The sequence below is a fragment of the Scyliorhinus canicula genome, chromosome 13 (assembly GCF_902713615.1).
Source record: "Scyliorhinus canicula chromosome 13, sScyCan1.1, whole genome shotgun sequence".
In the NCBI taxonomy this organism is placed as follows: Eukaryota; Metazoa; Chordata; class Chondrichthyes; order Carcharhiniformes; family Scyliorhinidae; genus Scyliorhinus; species Scyliorhinus canicula.
Genome location: NC_052158.1, coordinates 137,451,525 through 137,470,440, shown reverse-complemented (window position 1 = coordinate 137,470,440; position 18,916 = coordinate 137,451,525). Strand labels below are relative to the sequence as shown.

The 18,916-nt window shown below is 45.9% G+C and overlaps 1 protein-coding gene across 1 annotated transcript in view; it reads right to left on the bottom strand.

Annotated features, from left to right (window-relative positions):
* dner (delta/notch-like EGF repeat containing) overlaps positions 1-18,916 on the bottom strand; it is a 331,812-nt gene that overhangs the window by 112,386 nt on the left and 200,510 nt on the right. The window contains exon 5 of the mRNA XM_038816147.1: positions 9,034-9,179. Coding sequence (XP_038672075.1) covers positions 9,034-9,179 — 146 coding nt within the window. The remainder of the gene's footprint in view (positions 1-9,033; positions 9,180-18,916) is intronic.

Here is an 18,916-nt window from a genome sequence, read left to right as displayed (position 1 = left end):
CATGTGGAGTTTGCACATTCTCCCCGTGTTTGCGTGGGTTTCGCCCCCACAGCCCAAAATATGTGCCGATTAGGTGGACTGGTCACACTGAATTGCCCCTTGATTAGAAAAATGAATTGGGCACTCGAAATTTATTTTTAAAAAGTGAAAATAAGATTAAAATATCACAAGGATTGAAAAATTAAACTCACAGTTACCTCAGCTGAGTTTTCACATCACACAGTGTTGATGTTCATGCTGCTTTAACTGCAAAAAATCACAAGCTTATCCACTCGAGGCTTACTGTCAATACTTATTAAAGGACAAAATTGCCCCACCTCCACAATTATAATTTAAAAACTGCGCAACTTAGAAAAAGACAGCAGCGAATGTGTCATTTTAACTGCCGAATACATCCCACCATTTTGCAACCTCAACAGTTGAGGTTACAGAGTCAATAGTTACAGCCAGTTTTGGGTCTCAAGTCAACCTTTCGAGTCTGGGCTGTCATTATAAGGTGGTTTCTGGGCCTACCTTAGCAGCTGAGGCCCACATATAATTGTATTTTTCTCTCTAGGTTGGTGTCAGAAGTTTCTTAGTTTTGAACCATGTGTTAGAAGCCTCCTGGTTTGAACCCTGCGTTGGAAGCTTCCTGGTTTGAACCCTGTGTTAGAAGCTTCCTGGTTTGAACCCTGTGTGTCGACTTGGGCATCAGGTGCACATGTGGAATAAGTAACAGGCCCCAGTGAGGATATATCCAGTTGTTTTTTGATTGATCAGGAACATACAGGGATGAAAATTCACACAGGGACACACTCCACCGCGACCTCCAACTCTGTGCCCCTCCTCCCATGCTCCGAGTGGAGTCTCCAAGTTTTTACCATGGAATACCTCCACCAAATCTGGAGCAGGCATGTGAGACAGCTCCAACTTTTATTTGCATGGACTCTTCAGCATCCAGCAGGGAGTCTATCACTTTATGAGGGTGTTAAGGGAGCAAATGAAATGGAGGACAAACTCCGAGACAGATAGAAGTGCCTTTCAGAGATACTCCTCAAACAACAGAGGAGATGGAAAGTCTAAGTTCATTGGTTCAGAAATAAGCTACGCATTTAAGCATTGCCAGAAATTAGTATATAATTGTCTGCGTATGCACATTACAGAATGGAATGTGGGACCTGCAGTATTAAGCACAAGGGAATTGTCAATATTGTACACTGGTGACAGTGGTTACCTCCTTCACTTTTAAAGAGTAATTACAGTTTTCAATGTCTCATGACGTTCAATAAAAATTGCCTTACTGCTGAAAGCAGTCTGTATTATAACTGATTCTTTGAAAATATCTTTTGACTCGAACCAGCTGCCTCTATATTCTCTGACGGAATCCATTGACCTTGGTAAAATTTTAAGGCTTGCATTGAATAATTGAAAGGCTGAGTTTGACTCATTCAAGTTCCAAAGCATAAAGCTCTCTAACTCCGGTGCAGAAAGGAGAACAGAGCAGCAGTGGAAACCGCTACATAAGCAGAATCAGATAAAGAAACAAATATGTATAAACATGTCCAAGCCCCAAAATCGCAGGCTGCACGAGGGGCAGAAGAAAGATCTCCGGAAGTTTGACAGGAGGGTAAGTTGGTGGTGTTGGCGGAAGAGACAGTTGTGGTGTTGCTGAAGCACTCTTTGCTTGCCCTGGCTATGCAAGGAAGCTTGTACCCAAAGTTAGAAAAGGCACTATGTCTTCCGGTAAGGATGGATGGGGATTCTACTCCACTATGCTTGTACCAGTGGAATTGAACTTCAGGAATTAAAGGGCCAATGGGTATGGGCAAGATTTGAAAGTCAGGGAATGTGTCAGAAGCGGATTGAGTGTGTAATAAGACAAGAACATTTTCTTTTCATCTTTGGGGTTTGAGTTTACTCACAACCTTACTTGTTACTTACTCGAAAGATCCAAAGTAAGATTTGGTTAACTAGCCTCAATCTAAATCCCAATAGGGATGAACACACAACACAAAACTTGGACAATTTGGCACTAATCATCTTGTTTGCTCAAGGAGGAAGGAAGAATGGTAGATGGTGTGGGAAATAGGAAATTACACACTGTCCAGTAGTGGTGCCATTCTAATACGGCTTCCAGGTGAAAGAATTGCTCTATTCTTTGTAGAAATTTTAAGGCTTGCATTGAATAATTGAAAGGCTGAGTTTGACTCCTTCAAGTTCCAAAGCATAAAGCTCTCTAACTCCGGTGCAGAAAGGAGAACAGAGCCACAGTGGAGACCGTTACATATTCCGTTATATTTTCCAGTATTTTGATGCAAACAAACAGATGTTTAAGCAGCACTTTTCACGTCTTTGCAATGTCCCACAGGCCTTTATAGAAAATGACTTACTTCTGAAATTAACCCTGACATGCGGATAAACATGGCAGCCAATGCTAATTTGTTTAATTAAAAATGGGTAATGCCTGTACTGAGTTCACGGACAGAGGAACGGCACACTGGCACTTTACATGTTTCCCCAACTGTGGTAATTTATTGGCTAAACTGTCGTTCCTGCAAGGTGGTAAATTTGTCAGGATCATCTGGTGGAGGACATTAGCAGGAAATTAGCCAGGGTGCTGAATGGACTCGGGGGACCTTTACTTGTTGAATGTCCTATTTGCCCAAAATGGAGAACTTGAGGTGGAGGTTATTCATTTTCCGAGTGCACAAAGAAATCTCTAAAAGAGAAAGAATTTACCCAAAAAAGCTAGGTACAAAAAATTGGGGGTAATATTTATTTGCACAGTGCTGCTTCAAACTCTGCTATGCAGACGTATGTCAATTTCCAAGGGCAGAGAGAGCAACAGGCCATGTGTGTTTCCTCATTATTATTGAAGAATACCACGTGGACTTCACAGCCTGAAGCTCTATCTGTCCTTAGGAATAGTCTGCAAACAAATCTTTTCCTCTATTACTTTGAGGTAGCACCACGGTCCAAATTGACTTGATTTCAGGAAATGTGGACGAGGGGTTCAGGTGTTATGGCCTTGGCATCAATCAGGATCCTTGTTATTCTAAGCCACAGGCAGCTGCAATTCAATAATATATTTTTCAGAGCGGAATGTTAGCAATCTAGTTTGAGAGGACATTAGACCGTGAAACATTATCACAAACAATAAAGTTGATAATGGATATTCTGCCAACCCAACTTGATCCTCCCTCAAGGCCAGGCCTGTTTTCTTCCATTTTCTCCAAAGGATCTTTATAAATTAGGCTGCCCATTCAGCAAAATACCACTGACACATGGATTGAGCACCAGCAGCAGGAATGATCATTATTAAATCCATTCATCAGAATGTAATCTAATGTTGATGCTCTTGTCTCCTCCATATTTACAACAGGAGAAATGAGTTTCATGTTGAAAAGCCGGCCAGAATTTCACGTTGCTTGGAATGGCGTGTGCCCGACCCGGAAGCATGTAAAATCGCACAGGAAGGCCACGAGTCTCAGTGTCATCACGCCCTCGCAAGATATCTCGGTTGGCAGAACAGGCATGAGTCGGAAAGGCACCCACCGATAATCAAGAAGCCATTTTAAATAAATTCCACAGCAATTGACTGTTTTTTTTTTACAGGTCAGCTGCGCTCTCTGAAACTGCAGCAGCGGCTACCTGAGGAAGCACAACAGAAACCCCAGGCTGCACACATCCTTTTCTCAGCACCCACCCTCCTCCGGCCTTCAGCCTGTCACAGATTAAAAGCATTTCCTGCTGAATGTCTGTTGATTGGTCAACCAGAGTAACATCACGTCAGCAACGCGCAATGTCGGCCAAGAGTGGGTTCCCATCTGCTCCCACCCTACCGACTTTAGGTATGTCGCAAATGTAAAATCCAGGCCCCACTTATCTCTCCGAAGCAGCTCACACATGTCATTTGGCAAATTGTAAACATGCTTTCGTTGCGGTGAGAAAAACTCTTTTTGTATAAATTGTGCAATGGAGAAGTTAATGTTTTAGAGTCTGAAGTTTTCTTTTCTTGTTTATTTCACGATTAACGTATGAATTTGGTGATACTTTCCTCTGTGAGCAGAAGGACCTTTCACAGAAAAGCCGAAAAACTATTCGAAAGGCCTTTCAGGTCTCTGAAAAGCACTTCAGTGGGATAAGGTCCAATCACCACCTGTTACCAGGCAGAGCGCAGCATTTTGGGCCCATTCATTGACCGTCAGCCAAATCCATCAAACCAAGTCCCAGCCCATCTCTCTCACTGGTACCAGCCAGTCTTCAACTCCAGTTTAAACCAGCACAGGCTCCTGGATTCTTCTGCTTGAATTAAAAGTGCAGGCTGCTTGCCTTAAAGACATATTGGGGCGGGATTCTCCGACCCCCCCCCCCGGCCGGGTTGGAGAATCGCTAGGCGCGGCGCGATTCCCGGCCCCTGCCAGCGATTCTCCAGCCTGCGATGGGTCGAAGTCCCGCCGCTGTCATGCCGGACCCGCCGGTGTGAATCAAACCACCTACCTTACCGGTGGGACCAGGCGGCGCGGGCGGGCTCCAAGGGTCCTGGGGCGGGGGACGATCTGGCCCCGGGGGGTGCCCCCACGGTGGCGTGTCCCGGGATCGGGGCCCACCGATCTGCGGGTGGGCCTGTGCCGTGTGGGCACTCTTTTCCTTCCACGTTCGCCATAGTCTTCATGATGACGGACGTGGAAGTGACCCCCTCCCCTGCGCATGCGTGGGGATGATGTCAGCAGCAACTGACTCTCCGGCACATGCGTGGACTTACGCCGGCTGGCGAAGACCCTTCGGCTTCAGCTGGCGTGGCGCCAAAGGCCGTTCATGCCGGCGGGGCGCCAACCACTCTGGCGTGGGCCTAGCCCCTCAAGGTTAGGGCTTGGCCCCTAAAGGTGCGGAGACTTCCGCACCTTTCGGGCGGCCCGACGCCGGAGTGGTTTACACCACTCCATCCTGCCGGGACCCCCCGCCCCGCCGGGTAGGGGAGAATCCCGCCCAAGTTCATTAACCATCCATGGATCAAAACCGTAATGGCAAGGTAATCCTGGAGGGTAGGCAACCAGTCTTCATGCATGCTGAAATAAACCAGGTTCTCCAGCATGAACTGCTTTTCAGTTTTAATGACAAGTGTTGAATCCAAATATTAAGCAATTTTTACATCTGATCTAATCAATACTGGTGAGGATACGGCTCAGTTTAAATGCCCAGCCCAGGGGCTGGTTGAATTATCAAAGAAAAATCTTCTCCACAATGTAGAAAATCCTACTGTAATGAAAAGGCTACGAGGAAATTATAGCTTAAAATGAACTGGCTGGATGGGACTAATGGACCTTTCAGCCCTTAACAGTATTCCATTGCATGAACAGATTAGCTGGAGTGGGTAGATGGCATATAATACAGACTGGATCCAATTGATATAAATCTGCCACAGCCGTGGTGAGGCATTATTTTGCTCCGATGGGTACAGTTAGAAAATGTCACACCAGGCTCAAACATCAAACTTAATCTGAACAAAACTCATCCAAAGCACCGCACCAAATTTCATTTGCCTTCTCAACACCAGCTCCAGTGGCCCTTCTGAATGAAACTTTGAATTATTGTAGCTCCTGTCTATATTGTGACTGAGAATTCACAAACAGTTCAGACCTGCAAAATCATTTCCCTTTTTGAGGGAGGATAGATGTCAATTTGAACAGGTTGTGTTGCATTAAAACCTAGGTCTCAGAGGTTAAAGACAGGTTAAACAGAGAGGGTAGAAATGAGGGCGAGAAAATTCTTCTCATGGGGAACTATTTTTAAAATGGCAGCGTTTATGGGGCCGACAGCCGCTGGCCCCACTGCTCACTCTAAGTTTGACACAAATCTGGAAGAATGGAACATGAATTAGACCAGAGTCCAGAAAAAAACAGTTCTGGCCTTCCCCAATAGTTTCTGTGGGATATATTTACCATTGAGCCTTTCCTAGAACATAGAACATAGAAAAATACAGCACAGAACAGGCCCTTCGGCCCACAATGTTGTGCCAAACCTTTGTCCTAGATTAAGAACAAATGAATCTACACCCCATCATTCTACCATAATCCATGTACCTATCCAATAGCCGCTTGAAGGTCCCTAATGTTTCCAACTCAACTACTTCCACAGGCAGTGCATTCCATGCCCCCAATACTCTCTGGGTAAAGAACCCCCTCTTCCCAAAAACAGTTAGTGGTGTAAGGGAAGGAATACAGCAGGGAGGAGACATCAGTGGGGAGTAAAGTTGGGCAGGGTGTAAAGCCGGCATCGCATCCAATCCCAGTAGTTCACAGATGGGTGCTGTTAGGTTAAAATTGGTCCCAATATGTTTCTGGAGAGCTTACTGCCCATCAAGAAGCTTTGAACTTACAGCGTTGCTAAGGTAACAGATCTTTCGACCCCAGTCGAGGGGCTAATGACTAATATTGCCTGCAAGTACAACTGAACTATTGCTATGTATTTTATTAAAAATGTTATTGTAAGAAGAGTGAAAGTATCGATTGAAAATACCAACGCTGCATGAAATTCACAATCTTAACCTTTAGGTGATTGTGGTAACTTGGCACCAAATAAGTTCAAGCAGATTTCTCCCAGTTGTTGCCTTGTGCTGTTTTTACAGGAGAATGCAAGGCATTATCATCATAACGGCGGCACTTCATCACTCTTGGCATCTCCCACTGTGTTTCCTTCCCCAAGATCTCATTGTCAAAGCCTTTGCTGCGGGAGGTGCATCAGCTGCTGCGGCCCACACTCGCGTGGTAACCAAAGTAGTGTGGCAGCAGGGCTTTTCCAGCCTGCCTCGAAACTCCCCAAAGGCGTCTATAACACCACCTTAACAAAAAAGTTATTTCGCTTGCCCTACTTTCTGTAGGCGGCTCTGAGTTAAAAACACTGATCAAATTCTCTGGGCCATAACTCTCTCTGAACTGCACAATGCTTGTCTCAGCACTAACCTATTAAAACTGGCTACATAGCTCTCCAATACGTGCTAAACATAGCAGCACCAACACAACAAATCTGATTGCAGCCTGTTTCTTTTAACTTCTGGAAAGTTCTATCATACCAGTGTTCAAAAGAAAAATGAGCAGAAATGTTTGAAGTGGTGCAGTGGTGAGCACTGCTGCCTCACGGCGCCGAGGGCCCAGGCTCAATCCCGGCCTCCGGGTCACTGTCCATGTAGAGTTTGCGCATTCTCCCCGTGTCTGCTCGGGTCTCACCCCCACAAAACAAAAAGGTGTGCAGAGTAGGTGGATTGACCCCGCTAAATTGACTGTTAATTGGAAAAACCAGAATTGGGTACTCTAAATTTTTTTTTTTTAAATGTCTTAATTTCTTGGTTCTGCTGCTACAGTTATAGATTGATACTGCGATAAGCTTTCGCTGTCAAAAGGACTGTGACGATGACGGCAGTCTATGTGTACTCACTTTTCTGTCGGCTTGATTAGCTCAATAAAGGTGGGGGCTTTGGGTTAGGTTTGTAAAAGGGTGGGCGTGCAGGCAATGCTATCACTGGCATTATGAATCACAGTCAACAATTGTGTCTACTGCCAGAGTTCATAAACAGGACAATGCTGGCAATGCACAGGGTGTCAATCAGCATCTGTGAAGAGAAAAGACAGGCCTCTGTTTTGGCTGCATTTCTTCAGCACTGAAAATTGAAAGATAGTTGCTGGGTAGTGGAAAGTTGCACCATTCGACCTTTTCACATCCAGTGTTAGCTGCAGCCTCTTGTATGTACTGCTCTCAGCTTCTCCTGAGTCAACATTCCCAAATAGCTAAATGATAGCACAATTTTGAACTTAATCTCACAAGAATGTCCCACTTGATGGTGGTAATTTTCCTTCACAAGCGCAGATATGAAATAGTGTTGAGGATGAATAACTATTATTATCACCTGTAACATGGACCATCATACAGAGATCACTCCAAATCGGTCTTCCATAATACCATGTTTATCATTGACATGCCTACATCCAACCTACCAGCCAAAGATGGCAGGTAAAGGCAGCAATAGAACAGCTTTTTTCAATGTGTGTTTTTTATCAATGTGCTATCTCTCCAGTTTCTCAAGGAGGTCTCAGGAAACTGCCTATATAATTGTGTTGACGAACACAAGAATTATTTCAGATTTGAAATAAAAATGTTCATTTTGATGGTTCTCAAATATACTTCATGCAATCTTGGAAAAAGTGGAATTTAGTTGCACCATGAGTAGAGGTTGGTGCTGATGTGATGTCAGTATAATAGCAGCGATTGAAATTCACGTAAATACAGTTTTGTTGGTGCTTTGATACTTGTCAAAATAGATGTGATTATTCTTGACATGGTAGAATAGAAAGCAATGCGATTCTGGTTAAGTGTATGGGAAAGTGAGATGAAATGAAATGAAATGAAAATGAAAATCTCTTTATTGTCACGAGTAGGCTTCAATAAAGTTACTGTGAAAAGCCCCTAGTCGCCACATTCCGGCGCCTGTTCGGGGAGGCTGGTATGGGAATCGAACCGTACTGCTGGCCTGCTTGGTCTGCTTTAAAAGCCAGCGATTTAGCCCGCATTGTAGTAACATGGAATTATGAAGAAAAGAAGTATGAGCATATATGCGAAGATGTGGGCGCGAAGGGGTGAGGCAGACGAAAGAATCAAATAAAAAGAGAAAGTAACTAATCGACTTGAGTGTTATAACATTGGAGGAGAGTGTAGAATAAGAATGAGGGAGAAAGATTGAGTGTGGGAGAGAGAAAAAGGGAGGTAAAGCAAAGTGTGCAAGAGCAGAACAAACATCCGGGCCGGAATTCTCCTGTCACTGGGGCACTCCCTTCCGTGAGTTTCCCGGCGACATGGGGTGGCTTCAATGGGAAATCCCATTGACAAGTGGGGGGAGTAAAGAATCCAACCACCAGCAAACGCTGCGCCACTGAGACACATGTAGCTGGATAATTGGAGAATTTTCTCTATTATGACTCTACTATGATCCAACATACCTCCATTCTGAAGATATGAAGTATTCTAACTGTAGAGACTCGGGTACAATCAAGTTTAACTCACCTCCGACGTTTTGGTGATGCACTGACCCTTTCCAGAACACTGGAGTTCACCCGGATTATTCATCTGTTCCACGCAGATGCTCGCTTTAACAGTCACGTTCACCCTCAGAGCTATCATTGCTTTAGTGGCTGAATCATTCACAAGGGCTGGAGGAAATAATTCAGGGGGAAAAAACACATTGTAAACAAAACGGTTTCCTTGATGACAATTTTTGACAAATCTTATTTAAATGTTAATGAATTACAATCAACTGGACCATCTGTGACTTGAGGCACCAGCTTATCCTGGGTTTTAGATCCAAATTAATCATCAGCAGAATAATTACCGACCACTTTAGAAATAATTGAAGTCAAAATTATATAATCAGAATTTCTATGAAACTAAAATTATTCCCAATATCCGAGTCAGCAAGGCTCAAGTAAGCCAATTCTGATATGATTAACTTGTGATAAGGAATAATTCACAATATGTTGCTCCTCATGATTTAGTGTACTCCTGTATTGGTGTTGATTCCTTTAATGTGTAGGAAAAGGGATCTTGGCAGGCGATGTTATTGATTCTTGAGACCTGCTGAATTTGATCAGATTCTTAGGGACAGGCTGGGACTCAGGGATGGAGGCAGCAAAGTGAAGTGTCTGTCGCTTTCCTGATGCCATGGAATTTATCAGTGGCAGGGAAGATGGTGCACTCCGATCCAATGCAGAAGACCAGATTCAGGGCCATTGAAGGATCTCTTTCCCCCGCCGCTAGCATTTTACCACTGAATGGCCAACTCTTCTGGCAAGTGGGTGACCACCCAGTAAAACCTGTGGCTTTTCTGTGGACTAGAGTTGGACCTGCTTGATTGGAAACTCTGTGGCCCATGGAGTGGTCCCCTTCCGGTGGCAAAGCTTGCCCGCAGCAACAACTCCTCTCACCCACCCCCATCCTCGCCAACCCCTCAGTGAGCCTGCTCTATTGGCCTCAGCGACCTCTGACCCCATTTACTTCGTGAGGAGGTTAGCATTACATTTTGACAGCTGGAGTCCCAGCCAAACAGAAGCTGCTTTTGGATTTCCCGCTTGGCATTGGAACCCCACCACACCAGCCATAGGCGAGGAGGGCGGGGTAAGTGGCTTCCTCTGTCTCTTACCTGGACATCCTGCTGTGGGACTGAAGTGAGATGGATTTTCCCAAGGAGGGAAGAGCCCAGACTCTCAAACTAAGCAGTTATGGATGAAAGTGGCTGAGGAAGTGAGCACTGAGTATGGTACCTAATGTCATGATATGCACTCACGCACATAATGGCAGTGACAGACACCCAGTACAGCCAATCAACACACAGGACAGAACACAACCAATCACCAGGCAGAATACTAGAGGATGGTCTCCCACTATAAAACACACGAGGCATCAGCACTCTGCCTCTTTCCACTGGTGACAACTGTAGTGACAGTCAGGGTGTATATATCAGTTTGCACCTTCTACACGTGGCTCAGAGCTCATCTGGTCTAGTTAGTTATAGTTAGCACGCTTAGATTAGTAGTGTCAACCCACAGCGAACTGTGTGCACTGCTCAACAATAAAGCGTATTGAACTAACATCAAAGTTTGGTATCTACTTTCATGTACAACTGCATCCAGTTGCAGTCCGTGTTATCTCAGGGTGAATAACACACCGAAGAGGTTCAGTGCCCTCCAGAGGGCATTATAAACGAGCAGCATAACTCTTACAGGTATCAATTATCACCCTCTGATTTTCCCAACATTCTCCTGCACAACATTCCTCAGCTCCAATCATCCCTCTCTCTCCAGTTACCTCACATCCCCTCCATCTCAAAATCACCACTGACACTTACCTGCATCCTCCTGCCCCTTCGCCAATACCTCACAGCCCTCCCCCCCCCCGTCCACAAATGTCATCATTCTCTCCGCCCCACACAATTTTTCTTGCACTCACAATCCTCTTATATACACATTTATAAATGCAACTCTATATTTTCCAGTTACGTTACTTAATGCTAGCAACATTTGCTACATCAAATTCTAATATCTGTCTCTTTGAGGAATTCTTTGAGGAACTAACAAAGTTAATTGATGAGGGAAGGGCTGTAGATGTCATATACATGGACTTCAGTAAGGCGTTTGATAAAGTTTCCCATGGCAGGTTGATGGAAAAAGTGAAGTAGTATGGGGTTCAGGGTGTACTAGCTAGATGGATAAAGAACTGGCTGGGCAACAGGAGACAGAGAGTAGTGGTGGAAGGGAGTGTCTCAAAATGCAGAAAGGTGACTAGTGGTGTGCCACAGGGATCCGTGCTCGGACCACTGTTGTTTGTGATCTACATAAATGATCTGGACGAAGGTATAGGTGGTCTGAATAGCAAGTTTGCAGATGATACTAAGATTGGTGGAGTTGCAGATAGCGAGGAGGACTGTCAGAGAATACAGCAAAATATAGATAGATTGGAGAGTTGGGCAGAGAAATGGCAGATGGAGTTCAATACAGGCAAATACGAGGTGATGCATTTTGGAAGATCTAATTCAAGAGCGGACTATATGGTCAATGGAAGAGTCCTGGGGAAAATTGATGTACAGAGAGATCTGGGAGTTCAGGTCCATTGTACCCTGAAGGTGGCAACGCAGGTTGATAGAATGGTCAAGAAGGCATACAGCATGCTTGCCTTCATCGGACGGGGTATTGAGTACAAGAGTCGGCAGGTCATGTTACAGTTGTATAGGACTTTGGTTAGGCCACATTTGGAATACTGCGTGCAGTTCTGGTCGCCACATTACCAGAAGGATGTGGATGCTTTAGAGAGGGTGCAGAGGAGGTTCACCAGGATGTTGCCTGTTATGGAGGGTGTTAGCTATGAAGAAAGGTTGAGTAGATTAGGATTGTTTTCGTTGGAAAGACGGAGGTTGAGGGGGGACCTGATTGAGGTCTACAAAATTATGAGAGGTATGGACAGGGTCGATAGCAACAAGCTTTTTCCAAGAGTGGGGGTGTCAATTACAAGGGGTCACGATTTCAAGGTGAGAGAAGGAAAGTTTAAGGGAGATGTGCGTGGAAATGTTTTACGCAGAGGGTGATGGGTGTCTGGAACGCTTTGCCAGCGGAGGTGGTAGAGGTGGGCACGATAGCATCATTTAAGATGCATCTAGACAGATATATGAACAGGCGGGGAACAGAGGGAAGTAGATCCTTGGAAAATAGGCGACAGGTTTAGATAAAGGATCTGGATCGGCGCAGGCTGGGAGGGCCGAAGGGCCTGAACCTGTGCTGTAATTTTCTTTGTTTCCCCAAATTGGCTTTAAAAACTATTTCACTGCTGGAATGTCACTTTATGATTCTTGATCATGACTGGCAGAGAATGGGCGATCAAATTCACAGATCATCTACACTCTCCCCACGCCTGGCCCTCTTCATTTCATTTCTCTCTGGCTGCTAAGAGATTTATCATGTGTGAGGATTTAAAAGAACTGGGATGGAGAAGGGACAGGAAAGTCAGGGATAATAATATTACTGAGGATAGTCTCTTCCTCCCACACCTATTCTGTCTTAATACATTTCCCTGGGAAAATACTGTGGTAGTCACCACTGTTTGTATAATACTTGTATTAGAGGTAATACGGTAAGGCTCCTGTACTACAGGTATGGGGGTAGATCCCTGCCTGCTGGCTCCACCCAGTAGGTGGAGTATAAATATGTGTGCACACCGAGCTGCTCCCATTTCTGGTAGCAGCTGCAGGAGGCAACACATCTCTGCTTAATAAAGCCTCAATTACGCTCTACTCTTGTCTCGTCGTAATTGATAGTGCATCAAGTACCATATTGGGGAAAATTCCCAACACCTGGTCCAAACTGAGCACAAGCATCCATGATAGTAACACAAGGGTTCAGCTATCTCAATTCATTATTTTTAACTGCAACAAATATTTACCTGCCATAATATGGGGAGGGAAGAAAGATTTGGAGGAGTACAACTTTTTGGTGATGTAAATAAACAACTGAAGGCCAAATGTTTTAAGCTATATGCAACACAAGTGACTAGTGATAATTTTTTTCCAGAAGATTCAGAAATGTGAAAGGGGAACTTGAACTGCTTTGTATTGAGTTATTTATTTTCCACTGATCATTAAAATGCATTTCAGTCTTCAACAGTTTCCATTCAAGTGTCCGTTTTTCATTTGTTCCACTTATTAAAACCCTTGGGTTTTTGTTCAAAACTCTCAGCTGATTGGCTAAAGGGTGCTTGGGTGTGAGAGTAGAACAACAGCTATCAACAGAGGGGAGAACAATCAATGCGTTATTCCGCCATGCATGGTAAAAGTAAGTCATGACCTAGTTCCTAGAATTCATTCATCCATTATGTTCTCAGCATCTGTCTTGGCTCAGAATATATAGATAGGAACTGCAGATAGAAGCAAATTTATATAGGCCAAACATTCCATTAACATTACATTCTATACTGCAGTTAATTCCGAATATTGCTGTGACAGAACTGATACTAGGGTAGATTATTGGACATAAAGCAAACACCAAATATACAGATATACTAATGGGGTGGCCTGTGTTTAATCTGTGCCTGTGTTGACCCCAATATAAAATTTGTTGGCCCTTATGGGATGTCAGGGAGGCACCTAGTACAGACATTTGACCCCTTGAATATGGAGATTCATAGAATTCATAGAATTCAGAGTGCAGAAAGAGGCCATTCGGACCATCGAGTCTGCACCGGCTCTTGGAAAGAGCACCCCACTTAAGCCCACACATCCCCGTAGCCCAGTAACCCCACCTAACCTAAGGGCAATTTAGCATGTCCAATCCACCGAAACTGCACATTTCTGGACTGTGGGAGGAAACCGGAGCACCCGGAGGAAAGCCACGCAGACACGGGGATGGGGGTGTAACACCGCTAAAGGAGCCCTTTCACAAAGTGGCCATTCCATGAGTTAGCCAGGCATTGGGGCCTGCCGCCACTGAGAAAGCATGGCTGCCAATCAAAGGTAAGCTTTTGCATTTAAAACAAAACCCTTATTTGTCGAGCCAGGAGAGCAGAAGATTGAAGTCAAATGGTCGGTCAACTCATTGTCAATCATTTTGCACAACTGCACAGTCACAATGTGCCCTGCTGAATATAAAAGATGCCTGCTGATGGAATGACTCACTGTCTGAATACTCAGTGACATTGAGGAACCTTACCTCTCTCCAAGGCATGTTGGGAAATTTTGCCATTTCCTTTTTTAAAATAAATTTAGTGTATCCAATTCATTTTTATTCCAATTAAGGTGCAATTTAGTGTGTTCAATCCACCTAGCTTGCTCATCTTTGGGTTGTGGGGGTGAAACCCAGGCAAACACGGGGAGAATGTGCAAACTCCACACGGACAGTGACCCAGAGCCGGGATCGAACCTGGGACCTCAGCGCCGTGAGGCAATAGGGCTAACCCACTGTGCCACCGTGCTGCCCTAATTTTGCCATTTCCTAATATGCATCAGTGGCAGGGAACACTCCATACCACCCCCCCCCACCTCTTCCCATCACCCCCAACCCCCCCCCCCCCCCCCCCCCCCCCCCCCCCCCAAACACACAGCATTAGTATCGAAGGGTGCAGTACATGCAGTGGAGCAAACTTTATTCAGGTCGATGATGCTCATGAATTGCTGGGTTTTCTTCCTTTAGTGAACTGCAAATAACATTGCATTCTCAGGTGTCAAAACTGTGTATTCCTGACACTGCCATTGACAGGATATCTCATTCTGGAGAAAAATACACAATTTCCGGCTTTTCATTAAAAAAGAAAAAAATTGCGCCCCACGGTCTCAAATATGAGTTAAACTTAACGCCAATTGCCCTCTATCTTCTCTCATAAAAGAGATGCTAAGTCAATTGTTGATATTAAATTTAAGATGGATAGCTATTTGTTAATAGTAATATATGGAGCAAAGTTAGGTATGTGGAGGGACTTCGCAGATCACCAGGAGGGGTTGAGTACCAAATGAGACCTGGGCTGGAGTACAGGGTACTAAATGGCTTCCTCTTGTTCCTATGTTCCTACTTACACTCTGAAAGTCTCATGAAATGTGATAGCACACAAGGCCTAGCAGAACACCATGATAATTGCAAATACTGGTCAAATATTCTTTATCCATACATCTGAAAACTGATAACATCCAAAAACGGAATTTTGTTTGAATGATTATGTTAATTTGTTATGTTAATAAAGTAATTAAACATTATATTACAGGTGGAATAAATATTTACAGGTAAGTAGGGCTCATGAGATTTGGAAAATAGAGAAACAACCTCGTATATGTAGACTAGACTCAAAGAATCATGGAAAAGTTACAGCACAGTTACCAACTTGTCCATGCCAGCCCGAAGACACCCAGGTGCCCTTTCTAATCCCATGGATTGGCCATGATAAATTGCCCATAGTGACCAAAACGATTGGGAGGGGTTATTGGGTTACGGGGATAGGGTGGAAGTGAGGGCTTAAGTGGGTTGTTGCAGACTCGATGGGCCGAATGGCCTCCTTCTGCACTGTATGTTCTATGATCTACTGCACCCAGTCCATAGCCCTGTACAGCATTTAAGGTGCAGATACAGGTAACTTTAAAAAGAGTTTAACATCTCTAAAGCTAGCCTAGGCTATTGTACTGTGATTAGGTCTAGGCCTATTGTATGTATGGCAGACCAGAAAAACAAAAATATCTGAATACTGAAGTGCAAATGGACCCCTCAGTTTTTGGTTTAAAGAGACCCAGCCTGTATGTGAATAATGATCCAGGTCATGTGGAATATTTTCCGTTATTACTGGGTCCTCTTCTACAATTCCTAAATTACCTCATTGTGCTAAAAATTCAAATTGACATTTATAGTGGTTGTTGATTATTACAATAGAATCATAAACAGATCGATTGCTTCATCACCAACTGTTTCATTATCTCTGTGAGCTACTTTGTATTCACTAGTGAGTTTATCATATCAATTTACGGGCTTAATGGCAGTGGTGGACCTGTAATTCCAGCAGTGAATATTGACTTAAATCAACAGAAGTGCTGTAGATACCTGAAATCAAATCAAAAGTGGAATTGTCAAAAACGAAATGGATAGTTGGGCTCAGTGCCCGGTATTTGCAGTACGACAACTTCAGGGTTGAACTTCATCTATACAAATGCCCAAAAACAGTCAAATAAATAATATGCCAGCTTCATTCAGACAACTGCCCGGGATGGTCTTCGATGTGCCTACACTGAAATTACTGGCCTTATTATTGTTTTTAAAGTCTCAACGTGTTCAAGTTCAGACACAGGGGCTGTGTTAAATAGTGGCGACGAGGTCTTGCCGGCAGAGCGAGTGGGAGCCCGCGTCACCTCTTCCAGAACATGCATTAAGTGGCACCCTGGACTCCAGGGGTGGGGGGTTTTCGCACCAAGAGCCCATAGCCAATCAGGGAGCCAATTGGTTAGAGAGGGGAGGATGGACACGAGAGGAAGGGATTTGACAGGAAGGAGAAGAGGTGGCTGCCAGCAGGCTCCCCCTTCCCAACACCCTCCCTGGGTGCCTTTACATCAGGGACACCCCACCTCCCGCCAACCCAGCCAGCCTCTGGAAACCCAAAAGAAACCCCACACAGGGAGTCCCCTGCTCAAATCTGGATAAATACCAGCACGACAGGTGAGGCCCTACATTAATTGCAAAATTAAGGGCTTTAATTGGCACCGGACAGGAATGTTTTCAATGTGCCTTCCCGTCCTGGATCTGATCGGGTAGAGACAGGATAGTGGCGAGGTCCCCAACCGCCACCATTGCGATTCAATGCCCTCCCTCCATCACTGAACAAGACATGGGGGGCATTAAATTCTGCCCAGGGCTACACAAAGCCTATTGTATCCAATTTAGTGCAGTTTATTACCAAAGAGACAAGGGGAGTGGTCGAATGGCCTCGTCGCACCTGATTCAGTGACGTGAGAAGCCCCTAATTATTGTCCGGTGAGGAGGGAGCCCTCGATACCTCCATGGTGCGGGGGGGGAGGGGGCTGTCGGTTTAAGACTCCTGTTCTGCTTGGGGTGCCCTTTAAAGATAGCGCACCAATCTCTATGGAACTGGGTGCCAATTCTATCAGGCTCCGCCGTCCCAGAGTGATGGCATAAAACCTGGCCGTTAAAGCTCCCGGCATTTACCCAGTTCACAACACCTGGCAAGATCCAACGCGATCTCGGGAGGCGCTGAGATATAAACCCTGCCCATTGTGGGTGGGATCACATTTTGGCAAATTTACATATTAGAGCGAGACAGTTAGTCTGGAACTAATGTGCAAATTCCTGAAGTACCTGAGGCTTTGGGATTCATCCTCTTCGCCGTGGCCTTTGATGCCCCTGGCAGACATCCTCTGGGGGTTCTGGGGCCGGACTGGCCCGGTGTATTTGTCGGAGGCACATGCATAGCCTTTTCATCCTGTCTTGTGTGCTGACCTTGGGACGCGGCCTCATCAGAAGGGTGGAACTCAGGGGAGGCTGGTGTCTACCTTCACCACTCCATGAGACGGGTCTGGGTTGGCATCCAGAGTTCCCCCCTTCCGCTCGGTGCCCATAGGGCCCTGGGATTCACCTTGGGATGGAGGGGCAGCTGCTTCGAGCCCCAGTTGCCCTTGCACCATCTGGCTCTGCCAGCCCTAGCGGCTCCCCGATGTCTGCACCATAGTGTTGACGCCCTCAGCAATGCTCCTCAGTGACTGGGCCATGGTCTGCAGTGCCTCGGCAATGCACACATGTGACTAGGACAAGCTCCGCAGCGCCTCATCCATTCCCATCTGAAAGCGGGACATGTCCCTCAGAACCTCATCAAAGTCGGCATGGTACTGGTTAACATCACCCAGCGAATCGGACATTCTGCCGAGACTCTCAGCCATGCCCGTCACCAACTGCGCAACGCCTTGGACACCTTCACTAATGGTGCCAATGTTGTGCACCAGGGTCTCCACTGTGGTCACTACTCTATGAGTGTTGGTCTCAGTGCCACACATTGCCAAGGACAACTCCTGTGCCCATAGGCTCTGGAACTCCTCCAATCGGCTATGGACATGCTGGAGTGTTGCTGACATATCCCTCTGAATGATCCGGCTGCTTGCCATCGTCTCCATCATCTCCGGTAAACCTATTCCAGAGGCACGGCATCAGGTTCAGACCCAGCTGAACCCTGGGATCCAGCAGATCTCCAATGGCTGTCTCGCCTAGGGGTGCCTGCTCCACCTGATGGGGGGCTGTGAAGGAAGGGTTGGGGGGTGGATGCCTGCATGGGGGAGGAAAGATCTCAGGGGGGGAGGGGGAGGGGGGGGGGTGGGCGTTGGTCTCAATTCACCCGTGCTACCCGGTGTAGGTTGTTAACCTACGTACGGCACTGGAGGCCAGCCCTCCTGGTCACATTCCCAGAGCTTACATCCGCCAGCTCGTCCCAGGCGGCACTGGCTGCCCTGTTGCTCACCCTCCGGGTCCTCACGGGAACAGGACATCCCTCCTGACCGCATCTAGGAGCCTCCCGAGTTCCGCAGCACCGAACCTTGGGGCCGGTCTTCTTGACGCCATTGCTGCAAGCTGACCGAGGTTTGCTGTGTAAATGCTGTTTAAATGCTGCTCAACCTTGTTAGCCAGGGGACTGGCGAGAGCGGTCCCCGAGAATCAGCCAATGAGCCTTCATTTGCAGCGAGAAGCCCTTGGGGCCTCGTTAAGTGGACCAATTAACATTGAATAGCGTTGATGGCTTTGCTGGACCAAGTCCCGGGAAGCTCACAGCAGTTCCCGCTCGCTACCACACTTAGAAATCTTTCCGGAGAATCACGCCCACAGTCTCTGTCCAAACCTCACACCCAAAATCTTGTTTGCAATTTCCTGTGTCCTGA